The sequence below is a fragment of the Propithecus coquereli genome, unplaced genomic scaffold (genome assembly GCF_000956105.1).
Source record: "Propithecus coquereli isolate 6110/MARCELLA unplaced genomic scaffold, Pcoq_1.0 Scaffold86, whole genome shotgun sequence".
Classification (NCBI taxonomy): Eukaryota; Metazoa; Chordata; class Mammalia; order Primates; family Indriidae; genus Propithecus; species Propithecus coquereli.
This window is the reverse complement of record NW_012154840.1, coordinates 5,835,430-5,856,818: the sequence shown is the minus strand read 5'-3', so window position 1 is coordinate 5,856,818 and position 21,389 is coordinate 5,835,430. Positions and strand designations below refer to the sequence as shown.

The 21,389-nt window shown below is 37.9% G+C and overlaps 1 protein-coding gene across 4 annotated transcripts in view; it reads left to right on the top strand.

Moving 5' to 3' along the window:
* Nucleotides 1–19,928, top strand: part of CHIC1 (cysteine-rich hydrophobic domain 1) — a 65,376-nt gene extending 45,448 nt beyond the window's left edge. The window contains exons 4-6 of one of the 4 annotated variants that reach the window (XM_012664088.1): nt 15,865–15,921; nt 16,191–16,250; nt 17,485–19,928. In XM_012664088.1, coding sequence (XP_012519542.1) covers nt 15,865–15,921; nt 16,191–16,250; nt 17,485–17,535 — 168 coding nt within the window. In that variant the 3' untranslated portion in view covers nt 17,536–19,928. The remainder of the gene's footprint in view (nt 1–15,864; nt 15,922–16,190; nt 16,251–17,484) is intronic. The other 3 variants (XM_012664091.1, XM_012664089.1, XM_012664090.1) reach the window with 3 other exon arrangements.
* The last annotated feature ends 1,461 nt before the right edge of the window (nt 19,929–21,389 follow it).

Here is a 21,389-nt window from a genome sequence, read left to right as displayed (position 1 = left end):
TCCATTTCATTTAGTTCTGCTCTGACTTTAGTTATTTCTTTTTTTCTGCTGGCTTTGGGTTTGGGTTCCTTTTCCTTTTCTAGTTCCTTGAGATGTGACATTACTTTGTTGATTTCTGATCTTTCTGTCTTATTAATGTAGGCATTTAAGGCTATGAATTTTCCCTTTAAGACTGCTTTTGCTGAGTCTCATAGATTTTGATAGCTTGTGTCCCTTTGTCATTCAGTTCAATGAATCTTTTTTATTTCCATCATAATTTTATCATTGACCCGTTGTCATTCAGTAGCAGGTTGTTTAATTTCCATGACTTTGTGTAGAATTGAGTGTTTCTTTTGAAGTTGATTTCTAGTTTTATTCAAATAAGGTCTAAGAAGATACATGGTATGATTTCTATTTTTTTGAATTTGTTGAGAAATGTTTTGTGGCATAAGACATGATCAGTCTTGGAGAATGTTCCATGTGCTAATGAGAAGAATGTACATTCATTACTTTGGGGGTAAAATTTTGTGTAAATGTCTGTTAGGCCCATTTGTTCTAGAGTCTCATTTAAGTCCAGTGTTTATTTTCTGATTGGATGATCTGTCCAGTTCTGTCAGTGGAGTGTTGAGGTCCCTGGCAATTATAATGCTGCTGTTTATCTCTTTGCTTAGATCTAGTAGGGTTTGCTTTATGAATCTGGGTGTTCCTATGTTAAGTGCATTAATATTTAGGATTGGTATGTCTTCTCGTTGAATTGCTCCCTTTACCATTATATAATGACCATCTTTGTCTTTCTTTATTTTTGTTGATTTAAAGTCAATTTTATCTGATATGAGAATGGCTACACCTGCTTTCTTTTGGTTTCCATTTGCATGGAATATTTTTTTCCATCCCTTCTTCTTGAGTCTGTATCAGTCCTTATGGGTTAGATATGTTTCCTGGAGATAGCAGATTATTGGGTTGTATTTTTTCATCCATTAAGACAGCCTATGTCTCTTCAGTGGGCATTCAAATCATTCACCTTGATTGATATATGGGATGCTGTTCTGTTCATCCTGTTGAGTAGTACCTTATTGCTTTGTTTTACTTCTTGTGATATTGTTTTCAAATGGTTTTACACTGGCGGGTGTCTATTATGCTGATCAATGTGTAATGCGGTTCTGAGTATTTCCTGAAGGGCATGTATGGTCTTGACAAATTCCCTCAGTGTTTGCTTGTCTGGAAAAGTCTTTATTTCTCCTTCATATATGAAACTTTGATTTGCAGGATACAATATTCTAGGCTGGCAGTTCTGTGTAAGAAAACTGAAGATGGGGCCCCAATCCCTTCTGGTTTGTAAGGTCTCACTTGAGAAGTCTGCAGTTAGCCTGATGAGTTTTACTTTGTAAGTTATTTGATGTTTTTACCTCGCAGCTCACAGGAATTCCTCCTTCGTGTTGATTTTGGCCAGTCTGGTGATTATGTGTCTTGGTGATTGCCTCTTTGCAATGAATTTCCTAGGTGTTCATTGAGCTTCTTATACCTGATGTCTAAATCTCTGTCAAGACCAGGGAAGTTTTCCTCAATTATTCCCTCAAATAGGTTTTCCAGCCCTTGTGCATTTTGTTCTTCACTGTCAGAGATGCCTATGATTCTTATATTTGGCCTTTTTACCTAATCCCACATTTCTCATAGGCTTTGTTCATTCCTTTTAATTCTCTGTTTTTTATTTTTGACTGACTGATTTAATTTGAAAGAGTTGTCTTCAAGCTCTGAGATTCTTCTGTGTGGTCTAGTCTCTTAAAACTTTCCACTGTGTTTAGTATTTTCTTAAATGAGTTTTCAATTGCCAGAAATTCTATTTTTTTTTAATATGTTGATCTCCTTAGTGAATTTTCTATTCATTTCCTGAATTGTTTTTCTGGTTTCTTTGAATTAGTCTTCCATTTTCTCTTAGAGTTCATTGAGCTTCCTTACAATTCATATTTGGAATTCTTTATCTGTCATTTCAATGTTTTCATTTTGGTTGGTACCCATTGCTAGAGACCTGGTGTTCCCTTTTGGGGGTATCATTTGGCTCTGATTTTTTCATACTTCCCAAGTTCTTTCACTGATTCCTTCTCATCTAGAGCAACTGTCATTTATTTGGGGATTTTCTTTTGTTTAGATGGGGCTTTTTCCCCCACTCACTTGTAAAGTAGTGTCTGTAGTATATATTGGGTAAGAACCTTTGGCTTTGCTTGTGGGTGCTTTGGTGACGATCTACGTTCTGGATGGATGCCTTGGTTATAGATATCCTTAGTGTGTTTGATTTTCTCAGTTGCTAGTTGTTTGTAGCCGTGGTGAGCTGTGTGTGGGGGAGGATTCCCTGTCTCTCTTGTTGATGAGGGAGGATGGAGGTCTTTGGAATTCTTTCTCTTTCCTCAGCCCTGTGGTCTTCTTAATAGTGTGAATTGTACTGACACACCCAGTTTTATCTCTGAGACAGTAGGTGGTGCTTATGGGTAAGAATCAACCCCACCCTCTAGGGTTAAGTCAATAAATGTTATACAGGGCTGTGCAAATTGACTTCCCTGTCAGAAGGTAGTGTTTGCTGGAAGGAACAAGCTGCAGTGTTTGTTTGGTTTTTTTTTGGTGGGGTCGGGGGGTGGGGAGGGGACCTGTGACCAGCTCTAGCCCTTCAGTAGAAGCACTTGAATGCCCCAGGTGGTAGGTATGGCCCTGGAACTTCCAGGTGAGTCCCTATTCTCTACCACAGCAGAAACTGGTGTGGGTGTGAAGCTGGGCAGGGCTGGGTTGGGTGAGCTTATTGTCAGGCTCCACAAAGGCTGCTAAGGTAGCTGTTTTGTCAGGGGTCAAAGGTGTGCTCCCAGCTTCTCAGGAAAGCCAACAGGGAGTGGCTGAGGTGGCCCACTCAGCCAGAAAGTGTGCTTGTGGAGGCGGGGCCATCTGAGATTCACAATCTGGCTGTCAAGAGCGAGTTTTGCTCTTTTCCCTGCTCCTGTGCTCTGCGGGTTTCCAGTGGCCTCTGCTGGCAACAGGAGCTCAAACTAGCTGAGCTCCCCAGCAATGGCACTGCAGGCTGGTAGCTTCCCTGTCCAGGAGGCTTCCCTGGGCTGAGAGTACAGCATTCCTGTGGAGGGAGGGGTGCTCCACACATGCACTGTGGGTGGGACCCACACTGCACTCTCCTTTCAGTTCTGCCCACGTGGGCTCCCTCACCTCCCAAGATTAGTTCACAAATCTCTCCATACCCCAGAGCAACACAACAAGTCATGGGGGTACTGGTTTGGCTTGCAGGCCTGTCCCCAGGTCCCTGAAGATCAGTCCCTAACCTGGCCAGGGAAAAGCGTGCTCGTCTCAAGTTGCCTACGCACTGCTCAAGCAGATATGATGTCCCTCCACTTTGGGATGTGCCCTGCCCTGATGGAGCAGCTGGGTGAGCATCACCAAGGAGGGCCAGTGAGCAAGGAGCTCACAGTCCAGTTATCCCTTAGTCCTCTGCAGGTTTTTAAGAGGAAAGGTTTGAGCCCCTCTCTCTGTGGAAGTACCAGTGTGGCGTATTTACCAACAGTGGGGAAGCAGCAGCTCCTGAGAGCCCTAGTTCAGCCATTTCTCTCAGCAGCTGCAGGTAGGGGAAGGGAAGGGGAGGAAAAGAGTCTGGATGGAGGAAAGCTAGCATTCTGGTCATCTCTGTTCCTCTCTCCGGAAGGCAGCCCACCCAGAATGTCCAGGCTCTGGGGTCACACAGATCCCCCAGGACCCACTGGCCCCCTATGGCTCCCGCAGTGTGGGCTGGAGTTGGGAAATGTTTCTGTAGGAACAAGCAAGATGAAAAGTGAAGGGCTGAAGCCACCTTGGGAGGACAAAGGCTCATGGTGGGTGGAGAAGCAATGTGGTCCCTGCCGTCTCAGCTCAGGTGTGTGGTGACAGGAAGTGCCCCAAGGGAGTGGCCGGCTGGTGCTTTGTCCTCAGGAAGCTCCCAGTTCACTGGCAGTAGCAGCTTTTGGGTTTATGAAGGTTAGAAAGGTTCTCTAGCAGCTTCAGAGCCTGCTGACTGCCAGAGATCTGAGGGAAGGAGAAACAAGCTGCTCCACCTCCCCTTTAAACTGGACTCCAAGCCTCTCAGGGGTTGTCTTCTGCCAATATCTTTCTCCTTGTTCTGCTCCACAGTTTCTTCCCGTGGAATTTCTGATAGGTTCTGCACTTTTCTCTCAGAAGTACACCCAATCTTTGGTTGTTTGTTTGTTTTTTTCTTTTTCATCTAAAAGTTTTCCTTCTTTCTGAGATGATCTGGCAGCATGTGTCTCTGGTCAGCCATCTTGGCTAGTGTCTTTTTTCATAATGCCTGAGTTCTTTCGCTGGTTCCTTCTCATCTGAAATTTATTCTCTCAGCTCAAGACAGATAAACATGCAGTGTACCTATTCTCCTCTGCTGAGAACTCTCCTACTTAATGCAGTGAAGTAGTGGTCCTTGGATGGCACAGTTGTGGCCTACTCTAGAGGACTGACCCAGCCCAAGATAATTGGATGCACTGTGAGTATTTAACACTGTTGCTTTCCTGCATCTCCTGCCTCACCTTTTACCTGTGGTTGTCACTGGTGCTCCCCACATTACAGAGTGAGTGAATGTCCTACCTAGGTCTGTCAACAGCGGTGATTGTCAGGCTGTGCCAGCTTGAGCGCATCCCTGCCTGTGCCTGTGCGTGTGGTGGCAGTTTTCTGTTCTGGCTGGCTTAGGAGCTGCCCCACTCAGATTCACAGGTGGTGGTGTTTGTTGCCCCAAGTGGCTTGAGTGTAGTTCTCACACTTTCCAGTGGTAGTGGCAATTGATGGCTATGCCAGCATGAGTGCAGCAACTTCACCCACAACTTTGGGTGGCAGTGATTGTCATCATGCTTCAGCTTGAGAACTGCCCCATTCAGATCCTTGGATGACTGAGTTTGTCAGCTGGGTGCTAGCTTGAGTGGAACACTGCCCACGTCCCCGTGCAATGGTGATTGTCCGCCTGCACCAACTTGAGCACAGCCCCACCCACGTCGACAGGCAGCAGCAATTGTCAACCCACCCAGGACCCCCAGTGGCAATAGGGGCATGTGGCTCCTGCCCATGAGACTCACAGGAGTGTCCAACATCCCCACTCCCTCCCTGCTTCTGGACTGGTAGGAGTAATGGGAAAGTAGCAGCAATGGATCTGCCCTCTGGGTAGAGACAGCACACTGGGTCTAGGATTTTGAAATGATGCCAGCTGTGCTGCAAAGGGTTTGCAAGCCACTTGGTCACTACTGTGCCCTCTCTCCAGAGCAATGCCACTGCACAGTCTCCAGATGTCTCCCTGTGTCAGTCCTGTGGCCTTCTGTAGTGGAGCATCCCTCCCGCAGGTTGGATAGCAGTGATCGTGGGGAGAGTGTGGAGTCCCAGGATTCTCCCCTCTTTGTTTTCCTCACATGTGCCCTCATCTTCTCAGTGTACCTCCAAACCACAAAACAGAACGGGTCACCTAACTTCCTTCTCCTATACCTTGAGTGTCTCCTGTCACCTCTCTTTTGATTCACAATGCTCTCTCTTAGACAGTCAATCTGAAGGTGGATATCCACTCACCACTTTCAGTCCTTTCAGTAAGAGAAACGTGTGCAGGCTGCTTCTAGTCTGCCATCTTGGTCACTCTCCTACTTTGTCTTTAACTCGTTCTTCTTTTTCTAGATTCCTAAAGCATAGATTACATATTTTAAATCTTTCTCCCTTTTCATTATATACATTCAGTGCTGTAAGTTTCTCTCTAAACACTGCTTTAACTGTATCCCACAAATTTCAATGAGTTGAATTTTCATTTTCGTTCACTTCAAAATATTTTTAATATGTTTTTAGACTCCTTCGACCTGTGTTTAGAAGTATGTTGTTTAGAAATGTGTTTTACAATCACCAAATATTTTGGGGTTTTCCAGTTACTTTTTATTATCAATTTCTAGGTTAATTCATTGGGATCTGAGAGTATTATTTTTATTATTTCTATTCTTCAAAATTTGGTGAAGTGTATTTTATAACCTAGAATATGGTCTGTCTTCATGAGCATTCCCTGTGAGCTTGAGTAGTTTATATATTCAGCTGTTAAAGGAAATATCCTATAGATGCTATTTAGATCCAGGTGATTAGGTGTGCTGTTCAGTTCACCTATGTATTTATTGATTTTGTGTGTTGGTTCTGTCAGTAACTGATAGAGGGGTACTGACGTCTCCAGCTATAATAGTCAACCTCAATTTCTCCTTGTAGTTCTACCACTTTTAGCCTCGTGTATTTTCACTATCTCTTATTAGGCATGTACACAATAAGGATTGTTATGTCTTCTTGGATAATTGACACTTTTTATTATTGTGTAATGACCCTCTTTATCACTGCTAATTTCCATTACTCTGAAATCTGAAATTGCCTAAAGTGACACTAGTTTTCCTATAATTACTTTTAGCATCATACATCCTTCTCCATCTCTTTACATTTAGTCTGTCTGTATATTTAAAGTGGGTTTCTTTAGAGAACCCGGAAATAAAATCATATATCTACAACCAACTGATCTTTGACAAAGCAGATAAAAGCATACACTGGGGAAAGGACACCCTATTCCATAAATGGTGCTGAGAAAATTGAAGAGCCACATGCAAAAGAATCAAACTGGATCCCTATCTTTTACCATATACAAAAATTAACTCAAGTTGGATTAAAGACTTTAAGAACTGACACCATACAAATTCTAGAAGAAACCTCAGGAAACATTCTTGTGGTCATTGACCTAGGCAAAGAATTTGTGACTAAGACCCCAAAAGCAAATATTAATACAACAAAAATTAATAAATAGGATTTAATTAAGCTAAAAAGTTTCTGCACAGCAAAAGAAATAACCAACAGAGTAAACAGACAACCTACAGAATGGGAGATAATATTCACTAACTATACATCCAATAAAGGGCTACTATCCAGAATCTACTAGGAGTTCAAACTAATCAGCAAGAAAAAAACAAGTAACCCCATTAAAAAGTGGGCAAAAGACATGAAAAAACATTTTTCAAAAGATAGACAAATGGCCAACAAACAGGAAAAAATGCTCAACATCACTAATCATCAAGGAAATGCAAATTAAAACCACATTGAGATACCACCTTACCCCTGTCAGAATGGCCATTATTAAAAAGTCAAAAAATAAAAAGTAAATGTTGGCATGGATATGGTAAAAAGAAATTGCTTTTACACTTTTGGGAGGAATGTGAGTTAGTACAACCTCTATGGAAAACAGTACAGAGATTCCTCGAAGAGCTAAAAGTAGAGCTACCATTCAATCCAGCAATCCCACTACTGGGTATCTACCCAAAGAAATAGAAGTCATTTTACAAAAAAAGACTCCTGCCCCCAAATGTTTATTGCAGCACAATTCATAATAGCAAAGACATGGAATCAACCTAAGTGCCCATTAACTGATAAGTGTATAAAGAAAATATGGGAGATATATACATCATGAAATATTACTCAGCTATAAAAAGGGATGAAATAATGTCTTTTGCAGCAACTTGGATTGATCTGGAAGCCATTATCCTAAGTGAAATATTTTAGGAATAGAAAAACAAACACCACATGTACTCACTTATAAGTGGAAACTAAGCAATGGGTATACATGGTCACACAGAGTGGTATAATAGACTTTGGAGTCTTAGAAGGAAGGAGGATGGGTGGGGATGAGGGATCAAAAATTACCTGTTGGGTACAACGTATACTATTCAGGTGACAGATAACACTAAAAGCCCTAACTTCATCACTGTGCAGTTCATACATGTATTAAAACACCAGTTGTACCGCCTAGATCTATTGAAATTTTTCAAAAAATTAAGTGGATTTCTTATAGAAAATATATATTTGAGTCTTGTTTGTTCATCCAATGTGACAATCTTTTTAATTGATGTATTTAGGCCATTGATGTGTTAAGGAAAAATTGATATGATATATTTATATCTACTGTATTTATTACTGTTTTCTATTCATTGCCTTTGTTCATTCTTTCTTCATCTTTGACTTTTTTTCTGATTTCTTCTGTTTTAGTTGAGTATTATGTATGATACCGCTTTTAATCCTCCCTTATCAGTTATATTTCTTTTTTAACTTTTTTGTAGTTACCCTTGAATTCACAATATACATTTACAACCAATCCAAGTCCACTTTTCAAATCACAATTTGCCACTTCCCAGGTAGTGCAAGTACCCTGTAACACGGTATTCCCAATTCTTCCCTCCCACCCATTATAACATTATTGTCATTTGTTTTGCTTATTCGTAAGCTATAATCACTGAATTGTTGCTATTATTATTTTGAACAAACTGTTACCTTTTACATCAATTAAGAATAAGGGAAAATAAAAGTCATTATGTTATCTTTGTTTATTCCTTTTCTAATGCTCATCCTTTGTTTCTATAGATCCGAGTCTCTGACCTGTATCATTTTCCTGCTCTCTGAAAAACAACTTTTAACATGTCTTTCAAGGCAGGTCTGCTGGGTCGTAAATTCCCTTAATTTTTGTCTGAGAAAGTCTTTATTTCTCCTTCATCATTGAAGAATAATTTGTGTGGGATGGGAATTCCATCCCATCCATTCCATTCCATCCCATTCCCATCCCAATTGTATGGGATGGGAATTCCAGGTTGGTGGTACTTTTAACACTTTAAGTATTCCACTTCACTCTCTTCTTGCTTGCGTGGTTTCTAAAGAGACATCCAATGTAACTCTTCTCCTTGCTTTTTTAATCTGTAAGGATTTTTTTCGCCTTTGGTTTCTTTCAAGATTTTTCCTATGTCTATGATTTTCTGCAGTTTCAATGTGATAGGCATTGGTGTTGATTTTTGGATATTTAACCCAGGTTAGTGTTCTTTGAGCTTCCTGGATTAGAGGTTTTGTCTGACTGGGTTATTTCAAAAGACCTGTCTTCAAGTTCTCAAATTCTTTCTTCTTCTTGATCTAGTCTATTATTTAAGCTTTCAAATGTATTTTGGATTTCATTTAGTTAATTCTTCAGTTACATAATTTCTGTTTGGTTATTTTTTGTGATATCTATCTCTTTGGTAAACTCCTCATTCATATCCTGAATTGTATTTCTGATTTCTTTGTATTGTTTTTCTGTATTTTCTATATCTCATTGAGCTTCTTTGATATTCTTTTTAATCCTTTTTCTGGGATTCATAAATTCTGTTTGCAATGCTTTGCTAGAGAATTATTGTGTTTCCTTAGAGCTGTCATGTTTCCTTGCTTTTTGGTGTTCTTTATGTCTTTATGTTGATATCTGTGTATCTTGTGTAACAGTCACGTCTCCCAGTTTTTTTAATTTACTTTCATAAGGAGGACTTTGTCCTGAAGGTGTATTAATAGCGTTAATTGGATAGGGCACTCTGATTCTGGGTGCACGCAGTAGTGTATTCTTTATATGATTTTTTGCCTCTAAACAACATCAGTGATGTCTGTGATTTCCTCAGTGGCTAAAGGTGCAGGTTTTAATGGAGGCTGTTGTGAAGTTTTGCTGGGGACACCAGATAGGCCAGTCTTTAAGATTCCAGTGGTGTTAACAGTGGGCTGAATGTGGGTGTCCTTGTACCCCAGGGTGGCATACACTGGTACTAGTGTTAGCTGCTACACTGGTCCAGGTGGGCTGATTCTTGGGACTCCAGGTGGCCTGCTCAGATGCCGGTAATGGCAGTGGTAAGCCAGGTAGGTGAGCATGTTCTCAGGTCCCTGGACAGCAGGCATGGCATGAGCAATGACAATAGTAGTGACACAACCACCTTCTGGCTCCCAAGAAGTCTGTGCTGGTGATGGTGGTAGCAACAGTGGGCAGGCCAGTCCACAGGCCTGTAGGCCCCTGGGAGGAGTACTCAGATGCCAACAGTGGTGGACAGGGTGGGCAGTCCCCAGGCCCCCAGATGACATGCTGAGGCACTGTAGTGGGGTGGAGCCAGGCTGGGTGGACCTATCCTTAGGCCCCCTGCTGGTGTTGTAGACAGGGGCAGGATGATCCCCAGATGCCCTGCAGAATACTTAGGTGGGGGCATCAGCAGCTGTGCTGCAGCCCTTCTACTGTGGAGGGCAAGGTTGCTTTCAATGGCAGTAGCTACATGTAGGTGACTGGGTAGCATGTGTTTCATTTGCACTTTGGCGCTGGGCACCAGGCTGCTATGGTGGTGACTAATGATGGGGAATATCAGTGGGGTTCCAGTGATGTGGAAGTGCAGGGGCTATTGAACCCCCAGGCAGGATACAGTCTGGTGGGGGTTGGGCTCTCCATATGGTGACCTGCTATAGCTGTTTAGGACTGAAGAGGTGTATGGAACCCAGCGTGAGCTACCTCTCTGGAGCAATGCCTTTGTGTAGTCTCTAGGCAGCTCCCTATATTAGTCTCAGGGCCTGGAAGGGTCTGGAGGATTTCCTATGGCTGGAATTTCAGGAGTCTGTGGCAGGAATATGGACCACTAGGATTCTCTCACTCTTTCCTTGCAATGGGGAGCCTCTCCAGGCTTTCAGCCAATCCCAGCCAAACAGGTTGCCTTACTTCCCTCTCTTTTCTTGCTTTAGGTATTTCCTGTCACTTCTCTGTTGAATTCCAGTGTTCTCTCCTTGGCGATCTATTCAAAGTGTGTTTATGTAACTTGCTATCTTGGTTCTTTTTTGTGGAGGAGACAAGTACCAGATACCTCTGGTCAGCCATCTTGAAACCCCTCTGTTCAGTGCTTTTATCATGATAACGTTGAATTTTCCTTTTTTATGTGAATCACTTCTAAGCTGTGGTTGACGTATGAGGGCTGTCCAGAAAGTATCCAGCCATGTAATATGAAAAATAGAGACATTTATTAAAGAAGACACAAAATACAAGAAACTTTGTATATAGGACAATGACACCTCAGTCCCTTCAAAGCAGGCACCTTCGGACCTCACACAGTTCTCCCAGCGCCTCTTAACCTAACCTGTACACATTCAACATTCTCATGTGTTCTGCTTGTTGCAGGCCTTCCAGAATGTGGGTCACTTTCAACAGATTCTCGACCATCTTTGAAGTGTTTGTGCCACACTTTTATTTGCATCACACTCATTGCATTGTCCCTGAAAGCCTGAATCATCCGAATAGTTTCTGTGGAGGAATGTTCGAGCTTAATGCAAAATTTGATACAGATTCATTGCTCTACTCACTCAGTCATTTTGAATGTGATGGCCACACAGTACACGTGCTCACTCAGTGGCATCTAGAACCCCACTGACTAGTACAGTGAAGTCATCATTGTTCACGCATGTGCATTATAGTCCACTCTCCTTGGCTGCCAGGTTACATTGATGTCACACAAACCATTCTTGTTATTTTAACAATGGCTGGATACTTTCTGGGCAGCCCTCATATAAAAAGCTGTATATCTTAGTTTGTTCAGGCTCCTATAACAAAATACCATAAACTGGGTTGCTTAAAACCAACAGAAATTTATTTCTCACAGTTCAGTTCCATGATCAAGCTGCCAATAGATTTGTTGTCTGGTGAGGGGCCACTCCCTGGTTCATACATGGAGCCTACTCACTGTGCCCTCATATGGTGGAAGGGGCTAGCTAGCTATCTGGGTTATCTTTTATAACTAATCCCATGATCTAATCATCTCTCAGCAGCCTCACATCCTAACACCATCACCTTGAGAATTAGGATTTCAATTATGAATTTGGGGGGAACATAAGCATGCAGTCCGTTCCACTGTACATATTTCATGTATACATCTCAATGAGTTTTGGAATAAATATACACCCTGAAAAACCATCACTATCATCAAGGTCATAAATATATCCATCACCTCCCAAAGATTTGTCTTACCACCTTTATTATCATTATTATCATTATTGGTATTTTCTTGGTAAGAATACTTAATATAAGATGTACACTTTTAGCAATTTTAAGTATTCAATACAGTATTGTCACCTGTAGGCACTATGCTGCATAGTACAGCTGCAGAATTTATTTATCTTGCATAACTGAAACTTTGTACTCTTTAACCATCAACTACTTATATTCCCCTTTCCCCAGCTCCTGGCAACCACATTCTACAGTACTCTCTGCTTCTATAAGTTCAACTATTTTAGATTCTACATGTGGTATCATATATTATGTGTCTTTTTATGTCTGGCTTACTTCACTTAACATAACGCCCTTCAGGTCCCTACATGTTATCATAAATAGCATAATCTTATTCTTTTTTCTGCTGAATAATATACCGTTGTGTGTATATATCATTATTTCTCTATTCATTTGTGTGTTGATGGACATTTAGGTTATTTCTATATCTTGGCTATTGTGAATAATGCTGTGAACATGTGAGTACAGATATATCTTCAAGATCCTGATTTTAATTCCTTTGAATATATAACCAGAAGTGGGGTTGCTGGATCATGTTGTAATTCTATTTTTAATTTTTGAGGAACCTCCATACTATTCTACCAAGTAAATCTACCAGTTTAAGTTCCTATCAACAGAATACAAGGGTTCATTTTCCTCTACATGCTCACCAACACTAGATTTCTTTTTTTAATAATGAGCATCCTAAGAGGTGTCAGATATTATATCACTGTAGTTTTGATTTGCATTACCCTGATGAATAGTGATGTTTTATATACCTGTTGTCTATTTGTATGTCTTCTTTGGAAAAAAATGTCTTATTCAGATCTTTGCTCATTTTTGATTTGTTTTGTTATTTGTTTTGTTGTTGTTGCTATTCAGTTGTAAAAGTTTTTTTATAAATTTTGAATATTAACCTCATACAGATATAAGGTTTGCATATACATTCTCATATTCCATAAGTTTGCCATTTTTATTTTGCTGATTGTCTCCTTGGCTGTGCAGAAGCTTTGTTACTTTGATGTTATCTGACTTATTTTTGCCTTTGTTGCCTCTGCTTTTGATGTCATATCCACAAAATCATTGCTAAGAGCAATGTCTATGAGTTTATTCCCTATGTTTTCTTTTAGGAGTTTTACTGTTTCAGGTTTTATGTTTAAGTCTTCAAGCCATTCTCAGTTAATTTCTGTGTGGTGTAAGATAAGGGTCCACTTTCATTCTTTTACAAGTAGATATCCAGTTTCCCAAGACCATTTATTGAAGAGATTGTCCTTTCTCCATTGTGTATACTTGGTGCCCTTTTCAAAAATTAGTTGATCATATATGCATGGGTTTATTTCTGGACTCTTCCGTTGATCTATTTGTTTTTATGTTCACACCATACTGTTTTGAATATTATAGCTTTGAAATATAGTTTGAAATCAGGAAGTGATTTCAAAGCCTCTAGCTTTGTCCTTTTTTTTTAATTTTTCATTTCAGCATATTATGGGGGTACAAATGTTTAGGTTACATATATTGCCTTTGCCACGCCCAAGTCAGAGCTTCAAGTGTGTCCATCCCCTAGATGGCGTGCACCACACCCATTAGGTGTGAATATACCCATCCCCTCCTCCCCCCACCTGCCCAACACCTGATGAATATTACTACTATATGTACACATAAGTGTTGATCAATTAATACCAATTTGATGGTGAGTACATGTGATGCTTGTTTTTCCATTCTTGTGATACTTCACTTAATAGAATGGGCTCCAGCTCTATCCAAGATAATACAAGAGGTGCTAGTTCACCATTGTTTTTTGTGGCTGAGTAGTACTCCGTGGTACACGTATACCACATTTTATTAATCCAATCATGTATTGATGGGGACTTGGGTTGTTTCCAAATCTTTGCAATTGTAGATTTTGCTGCTATAAATATTCTAGTGAAGATTTTTTTTTATATAGAATGTCTTTTTTTCCTTTGGGTAGATGCCCAGTAATGGGATTGCAGGATCAAATGGTAGTTCTACTTGTATTTCTTTGAGATATCTCCATATTGTTTTCCACAGAGGTTGTACTAGCTGGCAATCCCACCAGCAGTGTATGAGTGTTCGTATGTCTCCGCATCCACACCAACATTTATCATTTGGGGACTTTTTGATAAAAGCCGTTCTCACTGGAGTTAAGTGATATCTCACTGTGGTTTTGATTTGCATTTTCCTGATGATTAAAGATGTTGAGCATTTTTTCATATGTTTGTTAGCCATTAGTCTGTCTTCTTTTGAAAACTTTCTGTCCATGTCCTTTGGCCACTTTTTAATGGAGTTGTTTGATTTTTTCTTGCTGATTTTCCTGAGTTCTATATAGATTCTAGTTCTCAGCCCTTTATCAGATGTGTAGTATATGAATATTTTCTCCCATTCTGTAGGTTGTCTGTTTGCTCTCATGATAGTTTCCTTGGCTGTGCATAGCTTTTTAATTTGGTCAGGTCCCATTTATTTGTTTTTTTGTTATTGTTGTGATTGCCTTTGGGGGTCTTCTTCATAAATTCTTTCCTTAGGCCGATGTCTATAAGAGTTTTTCCAACATTTTCTTCTAGAATTCTTATAGTTTCATGCCTTAGGTTTAAGTCTATCATCCATCGTGAGCTGATTTTTGTGAGAGGTGAGGTGTGGATCCTGCTTCAGTTTTCTACATGTGGCTATCCAATTTTCCCAGCACCATTTATTAAATAAGGACTCTTTTCCCCAGTATATGTTTTTGTCTGCTTTGTCGAAGATCAGGTGGAAATATGAGGATGGTTTTATATCTGGGTTCTCATTGTTTCATTGTTCTTGTGTTAGTACCATGCTGTTTTGGTTACTATAGCTTTATAGTATAGCTTGAAGTCTGGTAAATTGTTGCCACCCGATTTATTTCCAAATGTAATCTTGTCAAAACTTGCTTTTGGGCTGGGCGTGGTTGCTCACGCCTGTAATCCTAGCACTCTGGGAGGCCGAGGCGGGCGGATTGCTTGAGCTCAGGAGTTCGAAACCAGCCTGAGCAAGAGCGAGACCCCGTCTCTACTAAAAAATAGAAAGAAATTAATCAGACAACTAAAAATATATAGAAAAAATTAGCCGGGCATGGTGGCGTGTGCCTGTAGTCCCAGCTACTCGGGAGGCTGAGGCAGGAGGATCGCTTGAGCCTAGGAGTTTGAGGTTGCTGTGAGCTATGATGACGCCACGGCACTCTAGCCCGGGCAACACAGTGAGACTCTGTCTCAAAAAAAAAAAAAAAAACAAAAAAAAAACTTGCTTTTGCTGTACGGGGTCTTCTCTGGTTCCATACAAAGCGTAGAATTATTTTTTCTAGATCTGCAAAAAATGATGTTGGTATTTTGATAGAGATTGCATTGAATCTGTGATCACTTTGGGTAGTGTAGACATTTTAACAATGTTGAATCTGCCGATCAATGAGCATGGTATGGTTTTCCATCTGTTTACATCCTACTGGCTTTTTTAACATGTTCTTTTCAGTGTAAATTCTGATATGTGTTGGCTTGCTTTATGCAGCATATAGACCTTGACTGACTGCTATATGTCAGGTGTTGTGCTAGGAGCTATGGTAGGAAATTTTCTATGAGGAATCATATTAGCTTGGCATTTAGTGGTTATTTAAAATAATCCTGTGTACATGAAAACCTAGATTAGATCCATAAGTAGACTACTATTTCAAGTTAGCAGTATTGGTAAGATTTTCACAATAGTCCAGTCAGTGGCCTCACAATACAGAGCAATTCATACATATTTGATCTTGGAAAGCATACATAGAAATCTGATTGATAAATAATCTTATTGTAACTGTGTAATAATCACCCAAAATCTTACTCCTCTTTTTACAATTTCTGTCAATTACGTTGCTTTTTTTCTGATTTCTAGTAGAAAAACAAGAGGAGAAAGTAATGGGATTTTACAAGTAAACAGAAAAATATAGATACACATAGCTTACAAAAGTTCTCTAGTTCATCTTGTAACAAAGTCTTGGTCCTTTTTCTTAGACCAGAAGATCAATTCAGAAGTTATTAGAATGGGAAAATAACAGATTATATCACAAGGTAAGAAATTTTCCTCAAATAACTGCTGCATTCATATATTTGTATTATTAAATTGAAAAAATAAGTACTAAATGTGAATTTTTTAGGCCGCAAAGGAATGGATTAGAGAACTAGTATTCAATTTTTAATATCTATTTCTGTGACATATTTTTAAGTGCTATGTTTTGTATCATATACTTACTCCTGGATTTTTGGTGATTTATTCAAATGTATAGTTGTGATTAGTTTAAGTTGATATAAAAATTCTTAACAAAACTGTACTTTCTTAGCTTGCTTTGCACTGGAAGTTGACTAAAAGGAAATGCGAAACTAGCAATATGATGGAGTATGTAAGTATGAAGTTGTTTTTAATTACATTTTTGGGACTAATCCTAAATGTAACATTTTACCATTTTTCATTTATCAGCTATTCTTTCTGCCTTTTTTCTCCTCAGCCTGAACTTTTGTCAGTTGGAACATATGAGTTTCCTTCCGTCTTCTTTAGTTTTGTAGCCAACCTAAAATATCTTGAAAGCTAGCAATTATTTGGATCTTAGAAAAGTTTCAGCTAGTATATGTAAATGAAAACATTGTGCAAACTTAGTCTTCTTTTAACATAGGTATAAACCATAGCATGTGGTGGGGACAGCTGCTATTGAACAAAATATTTCTAAATATAATCTTTTCAAAACTTGCATAAAATATGAGTTGACTTCTTAATTCCAAATTCATATTTCTGGCTTTTTTTGGCTAACATTTAACTTTTAGTGACAAAGCTATATGTTTGAGTACTTTTTTTACTGAAAGCTATTAAAATCATAGTCATAAAACATAATTCACATATAGCCCTTATGATCAATTTAGCATCATTAACATCCAAAAGAATATTAAATGTATCTAAGCTTCAAGTTGTTGACTTGTAGTATATATTTAACAGTAAACATTCCATTTGCATTTCATAAATAAGTATTATTATGATATTTATCTCCACTTCGCATAGTTTTGGGGAAAATGTGCAAATGACTACAAATCTAAAATCTACTGTAGATAAAACATTCAAAACCATCTTAGGTTTTTATTATATTTCCAAACATTTCTATAATCAAAATGTTTTAATCAGTCTATTTGGGTACTTTGTTATTTTTTACAAACAACTTGTAAAAGATAGTAATCCTCAACTAATAGCAGCTTTAATTGAAAAAAATATATAGATATAATGTAAGAGTGTTTTTAAAATCTGTATAGCCTAGTTGTAATCTCTTCAACTTTGGGGGGAATAGGGGAAGGACATAATAATATAACAGAGTTTGCTTCTCTGAACCTAAACAAATAGTTATCGTAAATTAGGTAATAAAAACTATTAGCTACAGTAAGTAGTTTTGTTTGCCAGCCTAATTTTTAAATTGATGATTTAACAACAACTTGTAGTTTAAGTTCTTTACATTATTCTATTTCGTGCATTTCACTTTTTATAGTGCAGGATCAAAATATAGTCCTGTGAAAATGATAACAGACTTCCTGGGTTATATATATTATAATAAATGAAAAATATCTTGTCAATATATTCTTATTTTTATTTTACAGGTAATACTAATAGAATTCTTACCAAAATATCCCATATTCCGACCTGACTGAAGAGTTTTATCCAGTCACTTCTGTGTTATCTGTCATTTCCTACCCTTAGTGCCTTGTAGATGATTTTGGAATGAAGATGGTCTCCTTTGCTGTGTTCAATTTACTGTTTATAATGGTAGAATATTCTCCTTGCTCTTTTATTTGTGTTGGTTTATGAAGAAAATTTGCACATCTTTTTTTGTTGTTAAATGAGGCTTGTGTTTTGCACTCTCAAATTTTAAATACACACACACGTGTGCATATACGTATATAGATAGTTGCCATTAAAGATAAAACATCAGTGCTGGTGTTTAAAAAACAAAAACTTGTTCTGAGCATGCTGCCTTATAATTTTCATACGCACTGTTTCTAAATATGCATCATTTTTCTAGGCTACTTGATGCTCTGTAATCCCTTACTGGACACACTTAAATAAGCTTTTGGTAGCTTTTAGAAATGGTTTTACTCTGCTTTAAAGGACATGCAATTAATAGCACTGGTTTTGTCCTGCACTTTGCTAAATTATCACTTATGTTAGTGGATAAAATATTTAACTCCTAAAGACTTGTAAATAGTGTCTCTTTGCATAATGTAAAACGTGGTATGCCATGGTCTATGGAATGTAATATTCCTTTTACTGTATTGCCAACAATTCTGCATAGATTTGAATATGAATGAATTTTGCAAGTATCCTTTTGAATGTAGAGACTGTTAACATGCTGTTGTATGGCAAAGCCATAATAAGTATGTTAAGAATTTCAGGTGTAGGGCAGGGTGGCCCTTTGTAACAAGTGGATTAACATTGAAATCATTATCTCAGATATTCTGCATTGCACCTGAAACCAAGAACCTTATTATTTCCATTTCATTTAATTCTCCACTCCCACTGCTAAAAGAATTTTTTTGACATCTGACACATTTCACAGCCTCACCATTCTTCATTTATTTCCCTTTATGTAGCCTTTCCCTCATTTGAAAATACTCACAATTATGACCTTAAAGGAGTATTTTGAGATTTCAGACATCTTGGGAGGTATCCATGAAAGCCCCTACTAACCGCTTTCTGGAGTTCTGATATTCTACTTTGGGAAAGAGGGAGAACTAACTGAGAAGTTGTACCTAAAGAATATATGGTAGCCGATTCATAATTGATAAAATATTCTTAATCCTCTTCTTGAGGATCTTTTAAAAACATTTGGATATTGTTAATGAGAAAAGACCAAGTGTTTAGACAAAAGTCTTTTAGTTCATAAATCCACCACACATGTAGCCATTTCATTGGTGCCTATTTCTCTGTTTCTCTTCACAACTAAGATGAGTGAAAAAGCACTATAAGTCTACTAGAATTTGAAATTTTAGTATAATAAAAGCTTTATATCACATTAATTCAACTGCAAACGTATGCCTCTGTAGGCATTATTTGTAATTCATAGTACTAAAAATAAATTAAAAGTGTCTGGGACTGAATATTTTATTTGTCATCTTACTCTTAATTGCTTTTAGTAAGTTTTTTAGGCAAGCATTCATCCCAGTAAAGAGAACAATCATTTCTTCATACAAGGTCTAGCCTTTTTATACCACTTTTAAAATTTATGCCTAATTTGAAACCCACAATCCAGTTAAGAAAAAGAGGGGAAGAGGAGACACTGTTTGATATGTGACTATAATTGTTTGCATACTTTTCCCCCTCCCTCTAAAGAGCCCCATTACCTCTGTGCCACTCAGCCACCCCAGATCTCTAATTTTTAATGTGTTGTATATGCCTGCAAATACCATGTATCTGCCTGCTGCAAAATTGAAGGTGTATTTTTATAGACAAGGTGGAAACCTCTGAAAATGCATACCAAATGTCTTGTTTTATAGCTAAGGTCAGGGAAAAATTGTATCCGTGGTTTATTTTCCAGCTAATGTCATCAAATTTATGCTTCAGACTGTGACATTTTAATACCAAAATTGATTTCCAGCTTAATACAAAATGTCTAATTATTATTGATAGAATAATTGCTTTCAAGTGTCAATCCTTAAAAATCTTTTTTTCTGTAACCTTTGAATTTGACCATATGGTGGTCATAGTAGCTTTTTCTGCCATGTATAAAATCATACTTGGTTTTGCTCAAAGAACAATAGGAAATGGTAAATCGTTTCCATGAAACAAATACTGAGATGGGAATAGAGTGTATCTGGAGGTGACAGAGTATAATTCAACTCACAGTAGTATATGTCGTAAAAACCATTTGCCAGCATGTGTAAACTTACTTTTAAAGCCTAGTCTAATCACTCTTAAATTTATCGTTTCATTGTTTATTATGCTGGTCAACTCATCGAAGTTTCTTGAACTACCCAGAAAACACCCAATTTTCTTTTTTTTCTCTCTTATGTGACTGCTTTTTCAAACTGTTTTTCCTTACAGGGGGGCTGATTCACAATTGGGTATTTTGGAGTGTTTTAGGGGGTTGTTTTCAATGAAATTGGCTACAGTGAATGCTAAAATGACAGGGCGCACTGTGGTGATTAATTCCTTCCTTATCAAGCCTTTTTTCTTTTATCCTTAAGATAGAACATATTTGTGTTTTTCCATTGGGTTAATATTTTTGTGAAAGTTGTTTTTAGATTGAAGAAAGTATTTTTGAATTTCTTTATTACATTATATTCCTTTATGAAACCTGTCATGGTAGTTTCCAGAGAAAAATAACATGTATTTGCCAAAGTATATAAATCTCACAATGCTTCGAGGTTACAAGTTAAAACTGTTTTTTTTTACATTAATGTTCCAGTGCTTCTCATTTGGCCCAAGATTCTTGCTTAATAAATTGGTCCAACTGGTAATTTCTAAGCTTGTCCAAAAGACCAGTAGCATGTGTATTATTAACGACAAATATGGGCAAGTATCATTTACAGAGTTAACTCCGTCCCAGATATGTCTCTACTCTTTGTTCTCTCCTAACCCTTCTGTTAATTTAGAAAAGAGACCATTATAGTCAAACTTTAGAAGAAGATGGAGAAGTGCCTTGTCTTTTTTGAACAAAGATAGCATATTATGCTGAAGGAAGCAGAATAAATGAATTGGTCAATCATTACATTAGGAATCATCCTTTTCAACTAGGTAAAAGAATATTTTACTAATGTATTATTTTCCTTTTATTATACAAGGCCTGTTTCCTCGTTTTCCCCTAATCATGTGATATATTAGTGACAAAATATTACAAAACAGGACTATCAGTCACTTAAAATCAATATAATTCTGATGCTAGTAAACATGTAATTTAACGTGATTCTGGAAGAACAGTAGTCTTTGAAGCCCTACCAAAACCCACTTAAGTATTTAACACACATGATATTCATATTATGATGTGTGAACACTGAGCAGTTAATCCAACTGTGTTAATATTTATTATTTTGCCATTTTTAATGAAATTTATTCTTGTTTTTTGATAAGTTGAGTAAAGTTTAATAACATTTGTAAGCCTTTGAACAAATAGGGTTTTAAAAAATAATTAGTGTTTTTATTTTGTTTACAAGTAAGCTGCCACTTAAAATATCAAACCTTACTACTTGAATATAAAGCCCACAACAATATTTCATTAGCATTTACTATATTGACCTAGGAGGATGTAGAAATTATATTCACCTGATTAACTGGAGCACTTTCACACAGTGAAAATATTTTTTGCTAATTTGATTATAAGTGTTCAAATTCATTGAAATTAGGTCCTCCTATGCCTATGAAAATCTACTTTTTAGAAAAATCTATTTTGTAACAATTCTCAAATTAGATTCCTTTAAATGGTGAATTGGGAAATTTTCCACAGAAAAGGAATAGGTTTTATTAATACCTATTCATGTAATATGTGGACTGAAAACAATTGAAAAAATAT